Genomic DNA, 27,727 nt, shown 5'->3' with positions numbered 1-27,727 from the left:
TACCGATCATAAATACCCCTTGACCTGGAAATGAAGTTCATTTTGTGCTCATCAAAACACGTGTTAGAAAACGTGTTAACTAACCGTGATTCAATCCCTACAGTAGAAAAAGAAAACAGCCAAGGTTGCCGGAAAAATTCTCTAAAGCCGAACAAGATTACAAAGGTCAAGAAATTCGGGGGTAATTTTTTTTCCTTGAAAGAATCCTTCTGTTCTTTCCTGAATAATCTGCATTAAATGTACAAAATGATTCATAATTTGTTTTTGCAAGCAAATTGAAATAAATGGAAATTAAATCAAATCAGACTTTGATACCCCTACTATAAGATCTACGTGAGCTTAATTTTATCCAAACTGTGTACCCAATATTTTTCTGTTCACACCGAATTTATTATAATGAAATTGGATACATTTTTTCAAAAGAATTTTTTAAATTGATTTAGGATTGTAGCCTTGGTGCAATGCTCCTAATTTTTACTTTAGATTTCTTTTTATCAGAAAAATTTTTAGCGACCCTATTTTGGCGAGATATTTGGCTGTGACTGAAAATTTAAAAATATATCGGGAAACTAAGCATAACTTCAAGTTAATTGAATTGAATTGTTTTTTAATTAAATGTCTTAAGGGAAATTTTGTTAGTCTTGATTATTTTATTACTTTTTATTTTTTATAAATGGAATAGCGACCTTGGAATATTTCATTCTCTAATTTTACCATTCACCACACACTTTTTTTCTAATGAAGGTTGTATTTCATATGTAAATAATGTTGTTCTCATGTTTCATATGTTTTGGTTGTATATGTAGGGAAAACGAAACAAAGTTTTGCCAGTTTTAACTTTAAAAAAAACTAAAATGAACAATTAAAATTATCTGTTAAAACTCTAACGTTAGAAGTGAAATAAAGGAATTTTTCAATCAGTTAAATTAATAATAAACAGTGAATCATAGTAATGCAAATTTGAACTACTGCCTAATGTAAAATTAAGCAGCCTAAAATGGACCGCATACATTTCGGCATTTTACTCAATTTTTGTTTCCATATTTTGCCTTCCATTACTATCTTTCAGAAACTAGGGGAAAGAAAACGAGTGGTATTCGTGTTAATATGTATTTCAACCATCTTGAATAGAAAACATTCGATCTTCAATCTTAGTCCTGAATGGATGATTGTATGAGATCAAGGGGGTTGGAGGTGGGGGAAGAGACTATGAAAATCTCACCGAAGGAGATTTTTTCTTTTAATGTAGTCTTTAAAAATGTTATCGTACTCTTTCTCGAATTGCTTAGTAATAAGAGCCAAGTCGGTCAATAATTTATTGAGGTTCCGATATGCTACTGGTTTTCCCTTTCAATCGTTACCTGAATCTGGAAAGGTAATTTATTTCTTTTAGAATCAATGAAGAATATTGAACGCTTAGCAGCGATACCAGAAGACGGGGGATGACTGTTAAAAACAAACGGCAAGAGTTAAGTAAAATACTTATACGAAATAAGTCAGTATCCACTTCTATGACCATGAAATAACTGGGTGAGATGCTGCAAAAATTGAAATTATTAACCACTTAACTGATTGGCCAGCTCTCTATACGTACCTCGAATTATCAGATATTGGCTTTCTTAAATTAGTTGTAAACAGATGCTGTTATAATTTCAGATAAAAATGATCTGGAATAATTCATTAATATATCAAGTGTTCTGTGGAAGCTCGATTAAAACGAAAAAAAAGTTCTCGGAGATGTCGTCTTGGATAGTAAGGAAAATGAAACAATCAAGCGGTTAATAATTACGGATAGTATTTTGATCTTCAGTTTCTACCCAAATGATATTGTAAAAACTCTCCACCGTTTTAATACATAATTTTAATGTAGTAGCCAGCAAATTCTATAGCCAGCAAATATAGTAGCCAGATTCCTAATTTTTATTATTTCTAGTAATCTGAACCCTATCTGCATTTTTAGAATCGGCCTTTCAACCCTTGCTCCCAACGTCAATATTAATGCATTTTAAATATTTCTGAATTATAAACACGAATATACGCGCACATCCTCAATATATCGAAGCTTAAACTGTTCTGATATGTCAAAAAAGCAACATCTTTAAGAAATGTTTGATGTTTGGTATTTGAAATTAGCATTTGAATTCATTTGAATAGATTCAACTTGAGTTCACATGATACGTCAAATCCGCTGAATCGATTTAATGTTGTTTTGAAATCTATTGGACATCTTGCATGAAGAAAACCGTAAGACAAAATGCAGTGCAATTATGCGATTGTGCTGTCATGTGAATTGATCCTATTAGCCAAAATACTGAAAAAAAAAATAAACATTGCATTTTAAAATGGCCATTATAAATTTAAACATTCATCTATTATATCAATGCAGTGAAGTCTTGAAAATACTATTTTGAACCGTCTTGTTTCTTCAAGATTTCTTAACGATTTATTTTATTTCATTTTTGATGTTCTATAAATTGCTTATTATTCTTCATAACCTCTCATTATCACACTTTTTTACATTTTATGCTCTCGTTCATTTTCATGAATTCTTATACTAAAATTAACTTCGCGAATACTGTTTCAACAAAATATGGGCCACGTCTGTTGCATTTTCTAAAACTCAAATGCAATATCAACTTCATTTTACAAATACAGAGAAACTGATTTCCTACTTCAGCGCTTTCTTTTATAGTGGATGGACGTGACTTGCATTTTCAGAAGGAAGGGAGGGGGGGGGGGGACTTGCTGAGATTGACCCGGAATGGGTTTCTTTCAAAATATTAGATCGAATCGACCTAATGCTTCAACCGAAAACAAAGGAAATAATGGTAATTTCCGTGCAATTCTTAATTCGGCGAAATGTGATTGGATAATGATTTATATAATACAATATATCAAATATTTTACTCCTAAGTGCTTCTCGCAACTAATCTTTGTTAACCAATTTTTTAAAGTATATTCATATGGACTTAATAAATTTGAGCTACAAAAACAAAAGTCTTCTTTTCAGCAATTTTGACATGCATTAAATAGTCGGAAACTAAGCTTTATCATAAATATTGAAGCAAAACAAAGAAGTTTAAAAGTGAAAGTGGGAAATCTATCGGCGCTTTGTAAACATCACCCTTCCCTTTTTTTTTTTTTTAATAAGATTGCATATTATACTAATCCCCTATCTTGTGTTTTCTCCATTCTGTTTTCTTAGAGATTTGATTGGCAGAATATTAATCCCTGTAACGATACTAAATATTTGTCGATAAAGAGTTCAAAAAAAGTTGACCAATCGTAAACTCTTTTAAACTCTTATACGTGTCTTTGTGGTCATTCACCTGAATGGGGGGAGGTGTGCACGAAAAGGAAGCTTTTTAGCCATTAGAGACTCGGAAGATGTCTGATAATTCGTGAAGCTTCAACAGCAATAGTTATAATTTCGGATTATGTAATCAATTTTTATTAAGATGCTTTTTTTTATACTACGCAATCTAATGGCATAAAAGGTACAGCATTATAATATTTTGCTCGCAGTATTGTGTAATGTCGCAAAAAAAAAAAAAAAAAAAAAAAAAAAATCCGCAGCAATACTATTGAGTATTGAGCATTGTATTTTAAAAACTCCAACACGAAACAAGCAGAGACGACGGTGTGGATGTAAAATTTCGACTTTTGCTCAGAAAAGTTCGAGATTCAATATGCGATGCAAAAATCCGTTGCTTATGTGCGCTTGGTATACGTTAAATCCGGGGGCGCGAGTCAAATCTTTCCGCGCTGTTGTGCAGTGGCAGTTTGAAAAGAGATGCTGACTCAAGTATCTTTCTCGTTATATAGTCATGGTTCAAAATTATGCCATCATTTAATCCTTATATTGCTTCCAAACAAAATTATAGCTAAATTAAATTACCACTATATCTGACTTTGCCAATCATTAAAGAAATTAAATTTTTTTACAAAGTTAACTGATGGTATGTATGTATGAATGAGTATGCTATAAATGTATGTACGTCACTAGTTTTTGTTTCTTCCCTTTTCTTATATATTCTAACTTGAATATCTTTTTAAGATTCATGTTGCACCACAACGCAAGAGCTTTGGACTATGTCATAGATTTCTGTAAAGAACTGAAAAAAATTGATGTAAGTATTTGACATTTTTTTAATTAATTTATTTTCAATCCCTGTTTAAACTTGATTTGATGTAATAAAGTTTTGCTTTATTCTCTTATTTAATAATATTTTGCACGTGATACTCAATTTCAGTTTTTGTGTATGAGATATTTGACATCTTTATTTTGTTACAGCAAATTCATTAATTGTAGAAAATAAATATAAGTTTATCACTTTTGGTAATAATTTCAAATTGAGATAAATTTCATTTTTGTATTTCGTCATAGGTGTTGGTATATACCTCAACAGCTTATTCTAATTCCAACAGAAGGAAAGAAGTTGAGGAGCAAATCTATCGATTACCTTTCCCAGCACAAAGGTTTCTAGATGAACTAAGGTAAGCTTCAGATGGTAATTTCATTTCGCGATTAATTCCTAGAATTATAATATATATTCTAACTCCTTATTAAAAGTCGCATTTTATTTTGGGCATTTATGTTCATCCTGTGAACATTTATTATGTTTCAGCGGAAAACATACCGAAATGCATATATTTACATATAAAATTGTTCATTTCAATGCTCTAGTCGGACACGCTATTTCAATATAAGAGGTTAAAAGTTTAAGTAGTTTTAATTCTTGTTCAGTTGACCAAGGAAGGATCTAATTTGTCAATTCAAATGGTTTTTTAGAATAAAAGACTATTAAATTATTGGTTGCAAAATATATAAATATAATATATAAAATTATCTATAATAAAATTTTTATTAATTTTTATTGTTGAAATTGTATTAATAAATTGAATGTATTTTGCACACTTTGTACGTAACTTTTTACGAAAGATGGTGCATCATGTTTGCATTATAATCTCAAAAGAAAAAATTGGATATAATTTTCTGAATCTTTTTTTTCAGTAAGGATAATGATGATGGGCTGAATTATCTCGTATCGCAATGTTTGCCAAAGTGGCCAAATCATTACACGTTCAGCAAATGTTTATCAGAAAACATCATATTGGACAAAGCAGCCGGAATACCAGTAGCAATCGTCCGACCTTCTATTATTGTCAGTTGCTGGAAAGGAATACAGCCTGTAAGTAATAAATTGATTTTACCTTTGCATATTATTTTGTTTATACAGCCGCGTTTACACCAAAGTTGTAGACAAGTTCTGATGACAAAATTTGTCGTCGACAGATATGACATATCAGCGGTACGAAGTATTCAAACACGGCAAAGAAGAGACTTTGCAATTTATCAGAGGCATTTGACATCCACAATAGTTGTAGTGCTTTTTCGATATAGCAAACATTCTCCTGCCGCCCCTCCTCCCAAGACTCGCAAACAATGATATTGCATTTATAGATATTTTGAAAAAATATCTATCTGTGACCAATCTGTGAATTCCCGCTTGTTAAAAAGCGAAATGAAACTGCAAGTTTTCTTTTAATCGGAATAAATGCTCTATAATTGGAATCCTGTTTCACAATCTTGTTACAATCAAATATTCAAAATCGCAGCTAACCATTCTGAAAGAAAACTCTTACCCTCCATGCGATCTTGTTTTACTTAGCAAAGTATCAATCATTATTTAAATCTTTTTAACAGAATACTTCCACTGAAGCCTGCACGTCTGTTTAAAGAAGATGCAACTTAATATGTTCAGGGTACCCGTTATTTCGGTAGAATTACTCAGCCTGCTGCTGCAAGCGCAATAACCTCAGAATTAACATTTTGATAAATGAAAAGAATGCTCATCCTTTTATGTTGTAGACAAAAAAAAAATTAAAAAAATGCAGAAACCCATTAAAACGTGTCTGCAAATCGCCGACGGATATCTTTCACTCAAAAATTGCCGAAAAATGTCTGCAACACTCGATGTAAACGCGGCTTTAAAAAATTACAATTACAATTGCATTTTTCCTACTGCATAAAACTGAATTTGTCACTTACCAGATTTTTTTTTTTTTTTTTTTTTTTGATATATCAAATAGGGCTATGTTGAAGAAGGCTCAGGAATGGTGGATCTTGCACTTGCAGTAAGTTTTGTATTTCTTTTCTGTAGCTTCAATCCTCGATTTCTTTGCCCCCCCCCCCTTTTAACACTTTACAACCAGCACTCAGCAGACGATAATCGAAACTTGTCCAAAAAAATTTCGATACCAAAAATTTTTATTTAGAAATTGAATCATATAAACAAACGAAAAATTGTGTTTTTAAGGTCTTTATTTGATTACATGTTTAAATGCTTGCTTTGAATACATATTTAAAATGTTCATAAAGTTTTATTTAAAAAAGGTATCTGTAATTTTAAAATAAACCCAACCGTATGTAAAATCTGTTTTTTCTTGCAAAAAATATCAAACATTTTTTTTTCCATAATAAGATAATTTAGTAACGAAATTAGTATTGAATTCTGATGTATTGAACTCGAACTAACTCGAAAATAAAAATATAAACATATACATGACTCTTATTACAATGAAACAACTAGATTACATTTTAATATACCTTGTGCACGCGATTATGATAAAGCTTAGTCTAATAAATTTTTTTAGATTGGCAAAGGATTCGTCCGAGTTCTTCGTGGAAATCCTGACGTTAAAATTGATATCATACCAGTAGATGTTGTAGCCAATGCTCACATTACAGCCGCATGGAGTGTAGCCTCTGGCAGGTAATTCCCTATATTCTGTTTGGCGTCCAAATGATTATAACATAGATGTGGGTTTCTGCATCTTGCTGCCTATGCCGAATTCAAAGCAATTAACCGCTGTTATATCGTGCTGTGTTTGAAAAACCACACAGAGCTTAAACATACAAAATTCTGATGTAGCAGCTGGAATCACTAGCATCATACGTCATTCTGTGACAATATACAATTATCGCAAATCTTAAGGAATGGTTTAAGAGCTGATGTAGTTACCTATATAAGTATTTTGCATTCACACGTTAAGCGACGTCTAGTTGGGTGTCTTTTCGGTTTATTTCGTGGTATCTGCCATCGATAAACTTGTTCCAGATATGTAGAAGGCTGCGATAAGACGGCAGGTAATATTTCTGGTACATTTCTTGTATCTCTTTATCGCAATCTGTACCTTGAAAAGAACGCATTTCTAAGAGAATACAATCAATTATTTTATGCTCGTGTTTCTATGCTATTATTTCTATGCTCGTGTTTCAGGGCAGTTCTGTATTCATTGAAATTTTTGTGGGGTAACAAGTAATATTTAAATACTCTTTTGATTTCCAAATTAATTTAATTTTATTAATAGAAAATAATTTTTAAATTGTTTAACTCCAATCAACAGTGAGTAACGTGGGCTGGGCTAGTAGCATAGTACTTGTTGGCTGCTAGTCACTGATGCGGCTGGGGTGAAAATTATAGGGCTTATGCGGCACTTAACGACGCTGACTTATGTGGCACTTAACGTGCTAATAAAAGCATTTGGAAAATTTGGCATTTTGATATAAAAGTGACAGTATTAAGGAAAATTATTTGATTTTTGGAAAGTATTTGTCTCCTCTTTAAATTATTAGAAGTATTTAAAGTGTAATTTTTCTCCCTTTTATAACACCTGGATTCTGGTTTTTCAGTTAAGTTTTTTCAATATAACTCATTCTGATTAACTGTAAAAAGGGAAACCCCAGATTAGAATCAATATAAGGGTTTTCTATGCAAGAGCAGCAAACGCTAAATAAAAAAAAAAATAGTGTTTATGGATTAACTCTAATTTTAAAGCGTTTAGCCATTAGTTTTGACCTATAAATAAACAAGTTCTAATTTAATCTTTCGCTAAAAATAATTTTATTTGCAGTTTTTTCTCCGTGTTTTTAATGCACTATATCGTACATGTGTTTTTATGTTTAAAAATACAGGCGATTATTGTACTTCCTTTAATATTGAAGATTATCTAATGCACATGCTATTTTTCCAATGTAAGTTTTCATATAAAAATATTTTTCATTAACATGCAAAACATAACATTTTTCCTCCTAAACCTTCATACTTTGAATAGGAAACAATTTCAGTATGAAACAATCGCTAGCTTCTTCATTAATATTTAGTTAGAAAGCATTAATGATTCTATTTACATTGCAGGTCTACCTCACCTTTGGTTGTAAATTGCACATCAGGTGATGTTACAGAAACTACACTGCATAATTATACTCATACTTTATTCGATATGAGTGTTAAACATCCTGTGCCAAAATCTTACCAAAAACAATCTGTCACAATACAGAAGAATCTTCTACTGTATTGGTTATTTTCATTCTTTGAACATTATGTACCAGCTGTTGTGATAGACGCTCTGCTAACAATTAGTGGTCGCAAGCCCAAGTAAGATTTAATTTTTTTTTATTTTCTTGTATAATATTAGTAATGTGATCGTTTATATATTTATCCTCGATGGTTCTTCTTGAGTTAAAGTCGCCGAATCCGAAAAACCAAAGATTTGTTTCACGAAAAGACAGGGTTTTTATTTAATATTCATTTCTTTGGTAGGTTATTTAACCTGTACCGATTTTATGAGAGAGCCATGGAGTCTTTGGATTACTTTCTAACATACGACTGGAAGTTTCACACTGAGAACTTTAAGAATTTAGAAAAACAGCTGAGTCTTGAAGACAAAGAGGTATAGATTTCTTTGACTTATAATCCAATTTAATCGAATCTTTCAGTTACTAATTTTTTCAATAAAATTATATTTGATTAACAGTAAATTTCAAAAATGGGATCGATATAAGGGCTTTTTATGTAACGATAAATTAAAAGTAAAAATATTTGTTATTTATGGATTAACATTTGTATTTAAGGCATTTAGCCTATTAGTTTGCACCTGTAAATAAATTCTACTTTAACATTTTTAAACTACAATTGCAGTCCCCCCCCCTTATCTATAGAGTACTATATCGTACATATGATTGAATGTTATAAATATATGTAGATTGTAAGTAATGTTTATATATATATATATATATATAATATAATTTTAATATTGGAGACTATCTAATGCACATGCTATAGATGTTTGCAAATTTACAGGTAAATATTCATTAACATGCAAGGTGTAATTTTTTCCCTCCCTAGAATTTGTACATTGATCTACAAGGATTCAGTGTCAAAGCAATGGCAGCAACTATACCCTTCGGCGCCCCTTTTTACCAATGGGAAGTCGATTCGAAAAGAATGCCAGAAAGGAAAAGGGTTACTCATTTGTAAGTTAAACAAATTTTAGCACTCGCATAATTTTAATAATTTTTTGTGTCCAGTCGAACATGCCAAATCTTTTTTTTTAATAATAGCATCTTCTCGTCCGCATGGGCTTAACAGTATTTATCTTCTCTGCTGCCGGAACTTTTTGCAAAGTTGTTCATTAAAGTGCACAAATATAAAACATAAAATTCATCACAACTTAGCTGCTTAGAAAATAAACGTAATTTATCGAGGGTATTGGGGAAAAAAAAAAAAACCACACACGCACCTTTAAAATGCACAAGGTTTCCCCAAAAGTAGAACAAGCGTATATTTCTTTAACTATTGCAATTACATATACTTCCAGTTGCGAAGTTTAATTAAATAAGGTACGCAAATGTATGAAAGTACTTTCATTTCTAAAAAAGAGATAGTAAAAAATTGAAAAAAATTTAAATTTTAATAATGCTTCCGTAACGAAAATGTGTCAATGAGTAAAATGTTTTTTTTTCACACTCGCTATAAGGATACGTAGTTTCATGCCTTTATCTGTAAATCTTAGATATCAAAAAATAAGTTTACTGACTTGGATCATTTATCAGAGGACCAATGATTGAGCTAGGCTTTCGTTGTAATTTTTAAGGAATTATAATATCATGATTAGTAAAAGGGCGGAATCAAAGATTAAAACTCGTCATTTTTCATTCCATTTTTTAAAAAAATGATCGGATACTTGCTTAAAAATTTGTAATTGAAGGCGTTGATTTTAATAAAATTGCATTCTTTGAAATATAATTGCGCATATGCGACTGAGTTCATTCCTTGTGATTTATTAAAGACAAGCTTTTTGAAATCGTAAGCAAAGATCTACAGAGCGTGTACTGCCAAGACCAATTTATTCCTTAGTTCAGACATAGAGCCAATCAAAATTAACTGAATACATCGGTCACCATGCAGCATACTGCAGTTAAAAAAAAAAAAAAAAAAAAAAAAGAATAACCAGAGTTTCCAAAAATGCTAATCTAAATATTTATAGAAAATTGTCACCGATGAACCTCTTGAAAGTAAAATGGAATTTTACCGTTTCAAAAGTGACAGTTTTGAAGATGAATGTGGATTTGAGATAGAAACATTAATGTGTGCAAATTACATTTTCTCTTCAGAAAAAGATTTGATCTAAGGTAGAGTCCAAGTGGCTTTTCGTATACTAGAATGAGGGTAACTTGAAAAATAAGCCAAATGATCAATTATGAGGATCTTGTAAATCGTTATCACTAAACCACTTTGTAAACATTTCCTTAAAGAATGCCGGGAATTTGAAAAACACATTTATATTCTTTTAAAACTAGGGAGGCATTACGATAATATACAGCATAAATCTTCAGCATATCCAAACGTTCCTTATTACTGAATATGTCCTTTTAGAAAACTCAAGTGCGAACAAAGAATTTTTCTTTTTTAGCATTGTAGCCCTTCGCTGAGAGATCTTTAAATGTTCAGTTTCTCACCCCTCTTTTATAAAGTCGAAGCTGCAACTGTCGGCCAATTAAAGTGAACAACATTATGCATTATCAGATTTCTTTGAAATCATAATTGGATGATGTACTGCTAGACAAATAATTGCATGCGACAGTTTTTCTTATTGAATAAATTTGTATTTCAGAAATGTTTTCAACTAAATCCGCGATTAGTCCCTCGAGTGAAAGAAAATGAAACTTTGCATATGCATTGATGAATGTAAGAATATTTTATTCGACACTTTTCTTTATGGGAGATCTTTTTGTAATTTTTTTTTATCTCCTTTAATAGAAGCCTAAGTGTTTCCATACACTTGACCACCTTATTTAATGAAGCGTCGTAATTAAAAATTTATTCTTAGCTGCAATATTTAGGGAAAATAAAAGCTTATTCTTTTTTAGGACATCCTGTGCATAAAACATTGTAAATAGTTTAATTACAATATTTTTTTTAAATTTCTCTACAATTTATTTCATTGTAACAAAATTCTGCATTAATTTTCTATTTTTCTCTTTCATGATGGGTAACAAAGCTGAATCCCAAATGTAACACAACTTGTAAAATTTACTTTATAAATCATCAACCGGCAAAATATCAACCGTCTAGTCAATGACACCACGTCGTTGTCATCGAAGTGAAAGTATTGAAATCAAATGAAAAATCCGTTTTAAGGAATTGCATACTGAATAATGTCAAAAATAACTGCACATTAGTGATATACTAATTGTGTTATACAATGGCTATTTCATCTAGCCTTCATGGTGTTAAGTGAGCAAGCAATTAGATCCAAATAAATTATGCTAATAATCAATTGAAGTCTTTTTTAAAATTAAAAACAGATTGAGTTGTAGACATTTTAAGAAATCTTGTGACGAGTAGATATGCTTGGTACGGAGATCAAAGGGAACCTTTCACAATGGAGTGATCGGGAACAGAGGCCGAGAAATGGATTCAAGCGTTTTTTTAATGTTAGACGAGATGAACAATCATTGAAATCCCTTTTCATCACAAGAAGTTCTTACTTTGACTCTTAAACATCGTTTTATATATTGGTATTCCTTTTTTCTTTAATAACTAGTGGTTTTTTTTATCTATTTATTAAAATAATATCGACATCTTTCTAATATTTTTATAAAGCTAAATTCAACATTATAGATTTCCGAGTTAAAGTCCTTTGAAAGTAAGAATAGTGGTAGTGTTTTAGCAAGTTAACGTATCCTGTACAAATTTAAAAAGGCATTTATTTCCTTAAATAATGCATCCTGCTGTACACTTCCAAATACAAAGTTTCATTAAATAAGGCGGTAATCAACTGCATGAATATATTTTGAATTCTGTGGGGACTAATAATAATTAAATTTTTAATTACAGTACACTCCCGATTATCCGCGGAATTGGGTGGCGCGGCCGCCGCGGATAACAAAAATCGCGGATAATCCGAAAAAAGCTAAAAATGGGTATAGTAAAAAAGAAAACAGTCATTCCAACTTTGAAAAATCGTTTTATGTACATTAAAACGTAAAATAAACAGCAGGAAATGCTTAACTAACGCTTAATATTTTAGTATATCACTCAAAACTAACCTAAAATGCATTTTGTTAATGAAAACAGAAAAGTGCTTTGTATTTACGAGGGGCGTCAAGGATACATAGAAAAATTAATACATATGTACTGTTTTAATACTGTAATGTATTATGTAATTACAAAAGCATAACTGTAAAACTGCACCTTTTTGAAAAAATCAGTCAAAAAAAAAAAAAAAAAAAAAAAAAACTTTGTGCGGCAGGCGCGGATAATCCACACGGCGGATAATCGGGAGTCTACTGTAGTTAAATCTTTTATACAAACTCTGTAGAATAAAAGTGTCCATAAGATTTCTTACATTTGCATTTCTAAACGAAATGTCTCCATCTAAATTGGTTTTTAAGTCGCACAATTTGAAGAGATGTCTATTTCCAAACTTTTTGTAGATAGAAACGAGAAACTTTGAGAAACTAATTAACACATTTACCTTTTGGGGGGCTGTAAAAAAAAATTCAATTTATTTAATATCAATTTCTTCAAAATTCAAAATATGTTTATGCAGTTGCCCATCTTATTTAACGATACTTTCGTAACTGAAAGTTTGCCTAGGTGCAATATATATTTAGGAAAATCGTTGCACTTTTTTGCTAGTCTTTACAGGGTTTCCCAATGTCCAATCATTTCAACCGTATTTGATAGAAACTGAAACAACAATCAAAGATATTGTATACAATAAAGAATTTTTTCCAAAAAATTAAAATCGCTACTTTTAAAAATAGTATGTTTATACTTATAGCACTACCTTTCTATTTTCAGGCGCTACATGCTTACCAGTACTATAAAGGCAGTTGTATTAGGACTCGTCCTCTCAATGGTGTATGTCATCTTCACATCTTTGTGTCGCGCATTGGCAGTGTATTAGTCATTCTGTAATTTTGTGTGTCGTATAGTTTTTTATATTTATATAATTGTTACATTCACACCCTTTTCTCACTTATAGACTATATTCACTTTATTTCATGTAAATGAAGCACCATGTTTATAGTGTTTGTTCCTTTTTGTAGCAATCGTGTCTTACAATTTTTAATAAATTATTTTTCACTTAGATGACTGATTTTTTTCCCCCTTACCTGTACATTAAGTAATTACTACAGAGTGTGAGCTGAACATATGACTAACAATAAAACAAATTGAGTAGCTAAAACTTCATTTTCATTTGAATTCTACTTGTAACATAAGATCAAATATAAAAAAAAAATGTACATTTGCCCCAAGAGGGCGAGCAATTCTTGTAATGTTAAACCAATATAAAAAGAATGTTCCTATTTAATTTCATTTTCGGAAATTGATTGTAAAATAGCATCTTTAGCATATTGATAAAATCAATGTTCGAGACAAAAGGAATGGGAGGTTACGTCAAAGTGACATATTTCCTATGAGTTCTTATTAATTCTGATTTCTGTCAAAAAGTAAGATTGAGATATCATTACACGTATAGTGAAGATACCATGCTGTTGTCAATGGTATTACCGTAAAGGCGATTATTTTATTTTTCACAACCAAATTTCAATAGATCATTAAAAAAAAAGTAGAAAACAAACTGAATTGAAACGTAACCATGATTCGAGATAACTTTTGATGGACATAATCGCTCATATATCACACACTGTAATATCGGGTTTCCTTTCCCTTCGTTGAAAAAGTTGCCATCAATGATGCGAGACGGGTTTTAACTTTCCTCATTAATCTGGAATTTTTATTTTGGCCTCTCAGCCGTATTCCAAGGGAAACGAATGCGCAAGACTGTCGCAACAGAAGATCTTCAAGTTGATCAAGTCATTCAAAAGAAAGATTGCTGGAATTCCAGGTAACAAGTTGGCCACCCAACACCCACCCAAAAGTGCGACTTTGGAGCAAGAATGTCTAAACATTCACCCTCCATAGTATGAAAATTCTTTTAAATTTTCTTTTAATAAGCTTCAAAGGAACGTTAAGGTCTATTTCGCATCAGCGATGGCAATGTGTGAGGAGGGGATCGGAAATTTGAACTATCGATATGACAAATGCCTAAATCTTCACGGTGATTACGTCAAAATGTAAATATTTGTACATAATTCTTGTCAATAAATTCATTTAGAACACTATTCCTGCCTTATATATATTACTTTATAAATTTTTTTACGGTTCATGGGGTTAGATCACGAGAAAAAGAGCTCTCCTATAACTTTTCAAGCTTAGCGATACGTATTTGTGCTAAAATGTTATGCAGTTATTTCCAGAGTTCAGCCGGTCAATTACGATCACTCCCCTTCAGCAAAAGGTGCCCCCCCCTCCCCTTCTCCATGCAGTCCCGGACTTTTTTTTTTTATTCAGAGAGCGCTCATTCCAAATGGGAAAGAAGACTGTTGGTCATGGCATGGAGTGGTAGAGTAGATATATAATTTTGACTGGTTTTTTGCATTGACGATCAACTTTGGAATATCACCACACCATTGGCGTGGCATAAAGGGATCATGAATACTCGACATTTTTTACATGAAGCGATTACCAATATGCGAGTTCGATCCCATTTCTCAGGTCTTTAAACTCTGTATTGAAAACGCTTTTTATTAACCTGCAGAACATTAGCATACAAACAATCATTTAGAAACGAAATACCCCACTTGAAAAAAACTTACTAAGCGTAGGTTAAACTTTTGTATTGAGCGCTGTATTATAACAATTCATACTATTAGAAATGTGAGTGAGAGTTCAAATATAACCAAGCATTTTAAGCAGAGGGTTAATACATATGTAATTTTTTTTTTTTTAAACAAATTGCAACACTAACACAATTTTAATAAGCCCAAAAAATGTTGCGACCGTGATATTTTTGAAATTGAGAAAAAGTTTTCTTAGCATCGTCTGCCTCTAAAATGGGTTGAAGACTTAAAGTATGATCATAACATAAATTAACGTATTGTGTCTTAATTTTTACTTTTAACTGTTCTTGAAAGCGCAACAAAATACTTTTAAGGCTTTTACTAAATACAACAAAATATTTTATTAGCAGTCTATATAGATGCAACTTGCTTTTTTTTATTCCCCTCTAGTAGCATTTTTTGAGATAATTTGCCGTTCATTTTAACTAGGTTTCTCCATGACAATCGTTTGAGCAGGATCTTCCATAAACTGAACATTATCAATTATGCTACAACTGCAATCGTTATCGATACATTTGGAGGTTAATTCATCTTCTGAATAGCAAAAAACGTTTTTTTTTCTTTCAGATCTAACTTATTTTAGAGACAATTTCTTTACAATTTGATATTTTTTATCCAGGATTCGGATAATTTTTTTAAAAATCAGAATCTGCTGCCCGTTTGAGCCATCAATCTGAATAACGAGATTGTTGTAGAGAATTCGGCCCTTCAGGATTGCTTGTTGCTGCTACTTTGACTCGCAGATTTTGGTTATTGAAAAAAAAAATATATGCATTTATAAAAATGTTAGCTTTAAAAGACGAAATTTCAGCCGACTTAAAACTTTGGATGCAATGGAATTCGCTATACATTCTTTGGTAGGCTTTTTGTATCAGTTTTATTATTTGATAAACTGATACTATTTATGGTTCCTTTTTGGGCAGTATATTTTCAATCTCTCGAATATAGTACATTCTAATGCAAATGCTTTCTCTTGTGCCTACATGCGATTTGGAGAATAAGAAAGCAGACATACCAGAAGGACAAAAATTTTCGCGAACAAGGCTGATCACATCAGTGTTGTGATCATCTGTAAACCACAGGATATTCCTTGGTGGGTTTGCGCGTTAAATAAAACGATATTTATTCGCTTGATAAAGAAATCCGATTGAGCTTACCAGTAGAAATAAAGTCCTGAAATATTTCCAAGAGGAATTCCATCCCCTAGTTTGTTCTTCATTCATTGTGTTTTGTAAAAAAAAAAAAGTTAGTTGCTTCTGAGATAAACGCAGGTCTTCGCCTTAGTGATACATCGAGTAACCTTTACGTGAAAAACAAGAACATAAACTTAACTTTTCGAATATCTAGATAAAAGCATTGAAATTTTTTTCATTGAATAAAAGTTCCATCATTTCATTTTAATCTTACCCTACGTCTTTCTACGCGACATCTGAAAAGGGAGGGGGAATGTTTGCAGCATTTATTGCCTGAGGGAATGAAAACACTCAGGTTGTTCCCAATGCCGTCCAGTTAACATTCAAACCTGGCGGTCTCCACTTTCCAGGTCGAATATCAAATCAATAAATAGACTATATTAAAAAATTTAGTTTAATGTAGCTATCACAAACTCGTATGGTTATAATTTTATCATTTGAACTTTGTTTTATTACCTTTAAAATTATTAATTCATTGTTTTTTCTCTGGAATTTTTTTTTTCAAAAAAAAAAAAAAAAAAAGCATCTGGCTTCTATAAACAACTACTGAAAATATATGTTTTGTACATCAGGTAGTGATCACCAGGGTCCGCCAAAAAATTATGCGAACGAAGCTCATTTTCAAGAGCTAATTAATCATCGCACATTAAAACCGAAATTTTGTGCCATCCTAGAAAAATGTCCAGCTCTTCCCCCTTTCTTTTACTTGTAAGGGGTTGCTTTCATGTAAAAATTTTTACTCCTTTATTTGAAAAATAATGCGCAAATTGTAATTTAATCTGAAAATTTTGAATTTTAAATAGACTCGAGTGCACAGCATTTCGCCATGCAAATAATGAATTATCCATTTAACATTAGGAAGTCATGTTTCCAGTTTTTCAACATATTTCGAGATATAATGGATTGATTAGCACGATTTTTTCCTTAGATTAAATTGCTACATAATATAATTTTGGGGGAATTAACAATATTTCACAAATTAATACTCCAAAAGATTAAAACAAACATATAAATTAATAGTTATGCTCTTATCAATTGGGCTCTTAAAACCCTGTTCCGCAGAATTTCTTTCCTTTCGGTTCACTAATTTCGAAGACATATAGTAAAATTCTGAAGCAGAATATCGCGATTTTCACTCTTTTAGAGGGGTCGTTGAATTTCAACAAAGGTTGAGAAAAAAGTAACGTCAAAATGACACGCATAATAAAGCAGATCTTTGGATATTACTTTACACAAATTAGAAGGCATTTATGCATTTCTCTTTTCAAAGTAAATATAATGCAAAGTTCAGGGAAGAAATAAGAATTAATAAACAAAATCAATTTTGTAATATTTAAACGAATCCATGATTTATTTTTAAGATATGTAGTAACTTTATCATAAATAATATGTATTGCAGCAAATTGCAGTGTTTCTAAGAATTATTTGGATATTATAAAATGAAATCATTCCACAGACCTTGATTCACTCTTCAAGTAACTCAGCACCAAGCGTGCTCTATGGGGGAGGGCGTTATCGTCTATAAATATTGCGTCAGTACTCATTGCAGCGATAAAAGGGGCGCGCAAGAGGGTGCAGGATTTCGTCGCGGTACCGGACGGCTGTGTTGGAATTTCCCGCGAAAACGTGGAAGTTGGTTTTGGCGTCCATTGCTATGTCTGCTTAGACAAGTAAACCGTCACCTCTGTAACTGACACATTCGACATTGTTTGAAGTTCAATAGCGTCCATGCCTCTCCCCATATCTTTGCCCTTCGGGAATCGTTCTGGATGTTAAATCGACACTCATCCGTAATGAGTACTTGACCTCACTTCTCTAGTGTCCAGCTATGATGTTCATTAGTCCAAAGTAACCGCGCTCTGACGTGCGCTAGGTACAAAGACACACAAACGACAGGTCGTAGTGCGAACAGTCAGCCTTTATGCAATCGGCGCGACATAATTTGGCAAGATATGGGCCTTCTTGCATCAGCTGAGAGCTGCGATGACAGCTCTCGCGCAGGTAGTGTCCTCCGACGTCCAGACCCATGTCTTCTACTAGCCTTTTGACTCCTTTCATAATCTTTCCACTGTCTATGGATAGCATTACTGAGGCATAGTTAGCTCTCAGACAGCAGCAAATTGTCTTGCACTAGCTAGCAACATACCGACAGCCTTCCAACACATCTTATCGTGCAAATGATTTCTTCTACTTATGCTTCCCAATTTGGCTATCTCGGATTTCGCAGAATTATCGCTGCTTGCGAATTGAAGCATACGTCCAGTAAGACCCTTTTGAAGGTGTTACTACGGGATTGCGTTTTATGGTAATTTTGGTTACCCATTTGAATTCGGCAAAGTAATCTCTACTCATTTGTAAATTGTGTTTTAATTCATTGCTTTGCACGTGGAACTCGTATTTTCGTGTATCTTGCTTATTTTTTTAGCAGGAGTGTCTTATAGAGCTGATATTTTAAAACTCTGAACCAAGTAAGTTAACAATACACAATACAAAATTGCGTTATTCAAATTTTACGTACTTTAGCTGAGAACCCTTCAAAAGAGCATACCAGATGAAGTTAACATCCTGCGTACTGTGTAAAGGAAATGCAGGCATAACAAAACCGTAATATAGCAAAATTTTCCCAATTTAAATTTCCACTTTTAAGAGACATAAATTAGACTTTCAAATTTGAACAACACAACATGTAATTCAGTTTCACGGATAATTTAATTATAAATATTAGTATATATAATCATAACCAGTATCCTTCAGTAAAGAAACTTAATTAAAAATTGGCTACCGATTTCGAAGAATACCAACAGTGTTTTAAATGAAATTATCAGTAAACGTAGCCAAAATACAAATTAAAAAGCTCAGTTTTATTATCACAATTAGTATAAAATCTTTACAATATTTATCATATGGTCCTAGGAATATTTAAAGACTGAAAAGATAAGTAAATAAGCCAGGAGATAAGAATAGTATTATAGATATTCAGATTAATATTTCAGAAAAAGTAAAATACTATCAAACCGTAGATTAGTATTTTCTCCCCTTTTTTTTTGTGCATTATTTATTTCATTTTATGAGAAAACACAGAAAGTTCCAGATTATTAAAATAGACATTCAAGTAAATGTGAAAAATATTTTTTTTTTTATCAAATATCATAGTATTAGAAAATGGCCAAGTATAAAATTTAAAATTATTGGAAGTTTGTTCAGTAGAATTTACTACAAAGTTTTAAATTAGATACTTACAATATTCAGATAATATTACAAATCTAAGAACGATAAATAAATTAATGCCTTTTATATTGTACTTTTACAATACATTATATAATTATGATCAAATCTTACGTTTAACATCATTGTTTATTATGGAAATTGCATTCATATTTTACTTTCATGAGCATACCATTTACAAAGATCTTATCAACAGATCTTATACAGAAAATACTTGAATCAGTATATGTCTTCCCCCCCCCCTCCATTGAGTGTACTAATATGTATACTTCTATAATATTTTAATAAAATTTTCTACATGGTGAAAATGTAAGTGATACTTCCTCATTAGTTCTTATATTACTATCTTTGCTTCAAGCAATAACCTTGAGAAGTTTTTAACTATTTCATTTGCTTTTTTAAGTGCGTAATTGAAATTTCTTTTGGGCACATTCAATAGAAAAGGTTATTTTGATATCTTCCTTAGAAATTGTAACACATTAATTTGTATTAAAATAAAAGAACAATTCCAATGAAAATAAATACTTGAGCTCCTAAAAATGGCTGGAGTTTTAAGTGAAAACTCTTTATTTCAAACCTAAAAACAATGGCCAAAATTACTTTTAAAGTAAATTATAAATTATTTTACTTGATACAACTTCCTGATTCACTGAGTGGAATGAGCGAAGTATACCAGTACTATATACTAGGGTGGAACGAAAAAATCGTTTTTTAATGTTAATAGCGCGGAAATCTTATCTGTACCTTTTGGTGCAGATAAGATAAACAAAAATTATAAAGAATACTAGAATACCTCTTGAGGTGCCGCAAGGAAGTTAAAATTTTCATAAAAATACACTTGTTGTAACTTTTTCAAGGATTTTCACGTGCCACGATTATGAAATAAAAAACTTTAAATAGGTGTTGTCATATGAATAAAAGTATAAAAACAGTTTTACTATTGCACGGATATGGCACTGAGTCGTCGTCGGAGCGGTTATTATTGAGATAATGCGAAGATTTATTTGCGTCCGGTGACAAAGACAGAACTGGTTTCAAATCAGCAGCTTTGCCGAGTTCAGTTAAGTTAGCGTCTCCGCTCCGTCTATTGTGTAACTGATTAACGTTACCGATTTGTTAGTTTGTGCACTTTGCTGTGAGTAAAAATTGTTCAGTCTAATTTAGTGAAAACAAGACAAATATCGGAGTGTTCTATTTTTGGGAAATTTAGTGATTTGCTTGAAGTTGAACTCACTACATACGAATCTAGTGCTACTGTTATATTAGACATAACCTCAAAATTGCTTCAGAGAAGGATTGAACATTTTTTACATTGCGCCACCATACTCTTTTCATCATATAAATAATGAAACCAAACTGAAGTATTATCAACTGATTTTTTATGCCCTTTAAAGTTATTCTTATTCCTTATTATGGGTTATTACTTATCTTATAAAGGTCTCAGGTTATATAATAAATCTGAAAAATATTTTGAACCCTAAAGTATGATATGCAAATACAATGTGAATAACAAACTCATCAGTTTAAAAAATATCGAAATATTACGCACTTTCTTCACAACTACAACCTTATTTTCACAGATACGAATATCAGACTACGAATCCTGCGCGTGTGCAGTATCGCTCGGAGCTGTAATAGGATAGTTTTGACCAGCCTCCTTGGATGATTCACATAGTATTTTATCACTTCTCTTGATTGTACGATGCAACTTTGTATTCACAGTCTAATTAATTTCGCTCGTTAGGGAGACATAAAAACAAAAATGTATACTGTTTTACTATGTTGGCGATCCCTGAACATATAGTGGACACAATTAAAAAAATTTCTAGTAAATATCGAAAAAATGGTATTTAAACTTGTGAATACCGGTATTACAGAATTGTACAAATGGCTCAAAATACCGGTATTCGGTATTGCAATCCCTAGTGGCAATGAATTAGAAACAAACATTTTGCAGCTGTAACATTTGTAATCATTAAGGATACAGAAGTAAGAAACGCAAAATTTGACATAATTTTTTATTTATTATTATTATACTTGGTAATTAAGAATTTTCCCCAATTCTAATGCTTATATATGTATTTAAACTCATCTTTTGTAACATTATATGACAAAAAAATCATAAAAATATTTTATTAAAGTTTATATTTTTCAATCAATTGCAACCAAATTTTAAAAAATTGTTTTTGAACCTAAAAGGTAACTTTCCCACACTATTACCAAACTAAAATTTTAGAAAATTTTTTAAAAGCTCATTTTAAAAATTTCCATTTTTTTCAATTTTTTTTACAAATTTCAAGCTGTTTGCGGCACCTCAAGATAATGTAATATTGAAATCAAATTTTAAAAAATCGTTGTTGAACCTAAAAGGCAGCTTTTCCGCACTATTATCAAACTAAAATCTTAGAAGAAAAAAAAGCCATTTTCGTTTCACCCTATTGTATACTCCTAATACCCAACATGTAAAAGTCATTCCACTTTGTCCAGCTAAAGCAAGCAGGTACTTGGGGCTAAATCAAACTTTTCTATAAAGTGCCCCAGTTCTTCAGACCAATTGAAGTTGCATCTTTAATACTGCCATGAATAATTCTTTTGACTTTTTCAAGATTTTTGGATTCATGGAGATGGTCTAGTTTTGCTAGAACATCTAGGATTAAAAACAAAGAAACAAACAAAAAAACCTTCATAATTCAGGACAAACTATTAAAGAGTATTAATAAGAGTGTTAAAATGATATGAAATAATTTAAAATATGTTCATTTCGAAAAAAATGAAAATAGCTTTATTTGTAGTTACTTATTGCTTCCTCTTTTTATTTACAAACAATGAGAAAATGGTTTTTATACCTGACAGTAGTGAACTTCGAATATTCTTCAAAACTGTTCACTTTATACCACAGAAAAATTTACTGAAAATATGTTAACCAAGATTTAAAATGAATTTATACTTTTTCAATCATTAATGCTATCTTCTCTGATTTGTTCTTCTTTAATTTTTTGCCATTTTTCAACAAGAGATGGTAAGTTCTTTTTCTTCAATCCAAGACCAAGTTGTATTTTTGCCTAGGAGGAATAAAATCAAATGTGACTACATTTTATTTCAACAAGTAATTAACTGTAAAGAATTAAAAAAATAAAAACCACCAATAAGAATTACATAATTTTAGTTCAAAAACGTAGCTCTTGTAGGGTTGAAAACATCAATACAAACATCAGCGCAGCAAATAAATGTACCGATGTTCGTCAATTTAGGGGAGGGGCCCAAAATGCTAATTTTTGTTCGCCAAGGTAAATTATAGGGAAAATGGATTTTAATGACTGGTTGATGAACTTCATAGCAGGAATGTTAAGTCACAGATCAGGATAAAAAGTGAATCAGCGCAACATGAAAAATATATTGTGCAGATATTGTCCACGTAATTTATATTTTCCCTCTCCATGTAACAAATAATAGCAATCAAAGGACACATCAAGTAAATTTTCTTCAAAGAAATAGTCTGAATAAATCAGAAGACTGTTCAGAGACATTCATGAATTTAGAACTGACAAGTGGGATACGAGATGGTTGTCGAAAAATTTTTTACGAATTGCAACAATTAGTAGATATTATAGTTCTGGTCAATCTACTATAAATGATGATCGCTATATACAAATTATACTTAATGGGAATCGTTAAATAATTGCCATGAAATCAACAAAGTTGATTCAGACAAGCATGGGCACCAAATATCACACCTGAAGGAGATTAAAAAGTTAAACTGTGTTGATTTCTGTGTATTCCTGTCAGTACTTCCTACAAAGAGATGACCAGAGTCGAGAAGACGTCACCTGGATTGATCAGCATTGGAAAACGGGGAGTTATTCACAGAAGAAGGTAAAATTCTGTAAATGATTCAAGATGCTGGTACATTTTAGTGTGAATCCGGAATTTCCTATTTTTCCACCAATACATTGTATGCTGACCATTACAGAAATCATAATGTTATGATGTGAGAAGGAGTAATGTAGAATGGCCACACACTTGTATATTACAAAGGGGACTGTGAATACATAAACTTATAACTAGGATATTATTTTAATAACACTATTTTAGAGCTATTATTGGAATTTATTACATCTTTATGGATAATAGTGTTCAATATCCTAATGAAGCACACCTATAAGATCTACTTGAAAGTGAGAAGATGTACTGAATAAAAAGGCTTGTGAACTCTTTAGACTTATATCTCATTAAACAATTACAGGATGTATTTGGGTGGCATATAGCACAATCCACAACTGCTTAATCAAACAAATATTGTTCCAGGGCTTAAAGAGAAGAGACAGAATTTACATCAAAGTCTCAAAGGTCGGGAGATGCTTTGTATGCATTATAATGATAAATCGATACTTATCTTACTAAAGTTGCATTAAAAAAATTGTAATCTATCTTCTTAGCCCTCCAAAAATTAAACTGGTGTTTTCATTTGCACCATGTATATTTCTACAAATTTCTTATCTTTCCATTATATTTTTGGTATATGTTTCTATGTATTTGATTTTTGTGCTTTCAACACCAAAAAATTGCTACAATTTTTCTGTTAGAAAATGTTGTTGCCCCTTAATTTATAAGCACCAATGTAATATAGAGTTTTAACAATGATAAAAAAAAAAATCTTCATTAGAATTTAATACCATGTGTTGTCTGAACTATTGAAATAGATTTGAAATACTTCTGGAAAAACCATACAATTCGAATATATCCAAAAATTTGTTCTATATATTTTGTATAATTATTGCATGAAAAAAAAAATATTTTACACATTTAGAAAGGGCATATTTCTACAGGGATTCACATTTGCAGTTCTATTGTATAATAATAATAATAAATTTTTTTTGGCATAATGAACACCATTTAGATACTTTGTTGACGAACTCTAATCAATATTGAAACTGTGGTTTCAATTTTCAAATATACTCATTAAAGAAAAAAGAATATTGAATTTAAAGATTTCTAGCAATAATAACCCAGAATCAGCAGTAAAATTAAAGATATTAATAAGAGTCTTTACAAGAATAAAAGGAATATCAGCAATTTAAAAAAAGAAATGTGATCCTCAACATAGTACTCAATGGCGATAGACTAAGAATAAAATCCTCTGATCTAACAATGGAAGATTACTGTAAGCAGAAGGAACTAACAAGTTTCAAACATAATAAAATTGGTAAATAAAGAGGTAAAACTGCTGCATTTTCAATATAATAGACACAACGTATTTATACAATCTATACAATAAAAAATATCGGCAAAATACAAGATTATATAAACTTTTGGGACAAAGTGCAAGGGCTCAAAAAGGAGAAAGATAAAGTTGAAAACTTCAGTTCATATCTCAAAATCGAAAAAACTATATTTTGATCCTTATTGGACCAATTTGAGTATGCTATTTTATAAATGATCACTCTTATTTTCATTTCTAATTTCTTTACAAATATAACAAAAACTTTGAAAATAATGATTCTGAAAACTATTGAAATGTGCCGGCGTCCTGGCATAGGGATAGCGCGTCTTCCCCTTGATCTGGGCGTCCTGGGTTCGAGTCCCGGTTTCGGCATGGTTGTTCTTCCGTTGTTCTATCTGTGAGATGTGTGAATGTGCCTTCCCATAAAAAGGGGCTGTGCAAGCGAATGAGTGATGCATGAGTAGCTAAGTCGTACTCTTGGCCCTAGTTGCCGCTACTAAAAAAACAATAGACGCTCCCCCACCGGCTTAAAATCGCTGTCTTCGTAACAGCGGGCTTGTCCATGGCAAGTGCATAAGAAACAACAACACCAAACATAATCTGATTATCTCGCAATCGTAGAACTGTACTAAAATTACATATGATAAAAATATAAATATACCTGATGTAAACGAAAGAATTATACTATTCTTCGAACTGAACTATATAAAATCCGTTTACCTTTTAATATTAAAACATTTCCAAATGCAGACAGTATTCCAGGTTATTTTATATAGAAAAAGATATGAATATATATGCTAAAGAGTGCAAGTACAGTGATGTGGTATTTGTTTACAGAAGAGAATTCGCAATATTTTTATAAAATATTAAATCCGTAAATAAACAGTGAAATAGCACACTAACATTTACACAATTTTTGAATTATCGTAAAGATAGTTTAAGCAAAATAATTTTTATGTAGGTAAACGTAAGCTGCACTAGATCCCACTGAAATAGTAAATACAACAATTATATCAAGATGAATTTTTATAAATTTGTAAATGAAAGCTGGAGGTGACAGTATAATTATCATTAGAAACTTTAAAAGAAGTCATTCAAAGTTAAAACTAAGGCGAAAAACGTATTATATATATATTAAATGAGAAATATTTACCTTCTTTTTTTCTTTCTTTGATACTGCACTCCCTGGTTTAGTTATTTTAAGATGCAATGTATCAGAATTTTTTTCTTCAATTAGATTTGCAGGAACTTCTGTAATTATTGATGTTAGATTTGCGGGCACTTCTGTTATTGCTGATGTTAGATTCAGTGAAACTTCTGTTATTGCAGATGTTAGATTCAGTGAAACTTCTGTTATTGCTGATGTTAGATTCGTTGGAACTGCTATCACAGCCGATGTTAGATTAGCTGGAACTTCTGTAACTAATGTTAGATTAGCTGGAGCTTCTGTAATTGCTGATGTTAAATTAGCTGGAGCTTCTGTAATTGCTGATGTTAAATTAGCTGGAACTTCCGTAATTGTTGATGTTAAATTCGCTGGAATTTCTGTAATTGCTGATGTCAGATTTGCTGGAATTTCTGTAATTACTGATGTCAGATTTGCTGGAATTTCTGTAATTGTTGATTTACTGCCAGCTGAATTCAGATCAATTTTTTCTTGAGAATTACAAGATGGCCGAGACCAATGCACACTATTAACCTCAGAATTATCAAGAGAATAAGGTCTTGATCGGGATGACTTGGAAAGATTCATTAAATAATCATAGCCTCCTTTTGTTGTAGACAGATCTTCAATCAATCTAACATAACTGGCATAGGAAGTAGAATTCTTTTTTAATTCCCCATCCGGCTGAAAATAAAGCAAATTAATTCTATATACTAATATAATGTGATGAATTTTTGAAAGTAAAAAAATATTTACTATCATAATCATGTACTTATACATATACACTCAGATACTCCTTTCAATCCTACATAATAATAATAATAATAATAATAATAACTATTCCTTCCATGCCTTCACAATTTTTTATTTTATTTATAAAAATATTTCATAAAATCGAAAATATACTAAAAGCTATATTTCCTTACGTACATGTAAAAAAACTAAATTAATTTAGCAATAATAATTATTATTAATAATTATTGATAATTTTTGTTAAGTTCGTTTTAGGCTTACTTTTATAAAAACCCTTTTCATAACATTACAATCAATAAATACTTTTTCAAAATTTAATATGGCATACATATCATTAATTTTCCTTGAAATTAATCTAAAGTAATAAAAACTCCCCGAGAAAACAAATTAAACAAAGAATACTTATAAAATATGTTAAAAATTTTCAGTGGCTGCAGTTAATGCTTCCCTAGGCAATACTTGTTTTAATAACATTTCAGTAGTTTAAACGACTTTCTGATTCCTCTTCCTTTCTTCAGCGTTTGTTTAAAATATATGAGCTTCTTGTGATACATAAAAAAGATTAATCAGTTAAATTATCCAAATTGAAAGAAATTAAAGCATCCATAATATCTATATTATTTAAATTTCTCAATCAAAACAAACTTTGCTTTGTTAACTCCAATCCAATAGAACTTGCTTTACAAATATTTATTACACCTAAGTGTAATAAAAATTTTAAACTAAAACATAACACATTTTTTTACAAAAAAAAAAAAAAAAAAAAAAAAAAAAAAAAAGTACATAAATGGAAGTCAAATTTTAGTAACTTACGCAATTCATAAAATTTTTATGTTATAAATATTCTAGATCGACTTTTTCAAATTAATGCTCCTAGTTTCTTAAATAATCGCTTACCATACAAAAATTTTAAAAATAAGTACAAATAATCAATATAAGATATTATATAAGTAGCTAAAATATGTGTAGATATTTAATAACCACTTAATAAACCGATTAAAGTAAATTCTATTGTTAAAGTCCGAATTAAATTGGTTGAGCAAATTAATAAGTTAATAAAATACAGAGAATTTCACTGTATCTGCGCTAAAATGGCAGAAGTTCAAACGTATTAAAAACATAGGTTACAT

The 27,727-nt window shown here is 31.0% G+C and overlaps 2 protein-coding genes across 2 annotated transcripts in view; one reads left to right on the top strand and one right to left on the bottom strand.

The window, feature by feature from the left end:
• Positions 1-13,443, top strand: part of LOC129960868 (fatty acyl-CoA reductase 1-like) — a 38,994-nt gene extending 25,551 nt beyond the window's left edge. Inside the window, exons 4-12 of the mRNA XM_056074573.1 lie at positions 4,058-4,130; positions 4,388-4,497; positions 5,015-5,192; positions 6,094-6,138; positions 6,658-6,776; positions 8,202-8,441; positions 8,607-8,736; positions 9,192-9,319; positions 13,155-13,443. Coding sequence (XP_055930548.1) covers positions 4,058-4,130; positions 4,388-4,497; positions 5,015-5,192; positions 6,094-6,138; positions 6,658-6,776; positions 8,202-8,441; positions 8,607-8,736; positions 9,192-9,319; positions 13,155-13,260 — 1,129 coding nt within the window. The 3' untranslated portion in view covers positions 13,261-13,443. The remainder of the gene's footprint in view (positions 1-4,057; positions 4,131-4,387; positions 4,498-5,014; positions 5,193-6,093; positions 6,139-6,657; positions 6,777-8,201; positions 8,442-8,606; positions 8,737-9,191; positions 9,320-13,154) is intronic.
• An 8,774-nt stretch (positions 13,444-22,217) lies between these two features.
• Positions 22,218-27,727, bottom strand: part of LOC129961069 (uncharacterized protein DDB_G0284459-like) — a 59,280-nt gene continuing 53,770 nt past the window's right edge. The window contains exons 15-16 of the mRNA XM_056074877.1: positions 25,833-26,528; positions 22,218-22,520 (exon numbers count right to left, since the gene is read on the bottom strand). Of these exons, the coding sequence (XP_055930852.1) occupies positions 22,410-22,520; positions 25,833-26,528 (807 nt within the window). The 3' untranslated portion in view covers positions 22,218-22,409. The remainder of the gene's footprint in view (positions 22,521-25,832; positions 26,529-27,727) is intronic.

Source organism: Argiope bruennichi, chromosome X2, assembly GCF_947563725.1.
Source record: "Argiope bruennichi chromosome X2, qqArgBrue1.1, whole genome shotgun sequence".
NCBI lineage: Eukaryota > Metazoa > Arthropoda > Arachnida > Araneae > Araneidae > Argiope > Argiope bruennichi.
The sequence above is the reverse complement of the archived record's forward strand: the minus strand, read 5'-3'. Positions and strand labels throughout refer to the sequence as shown.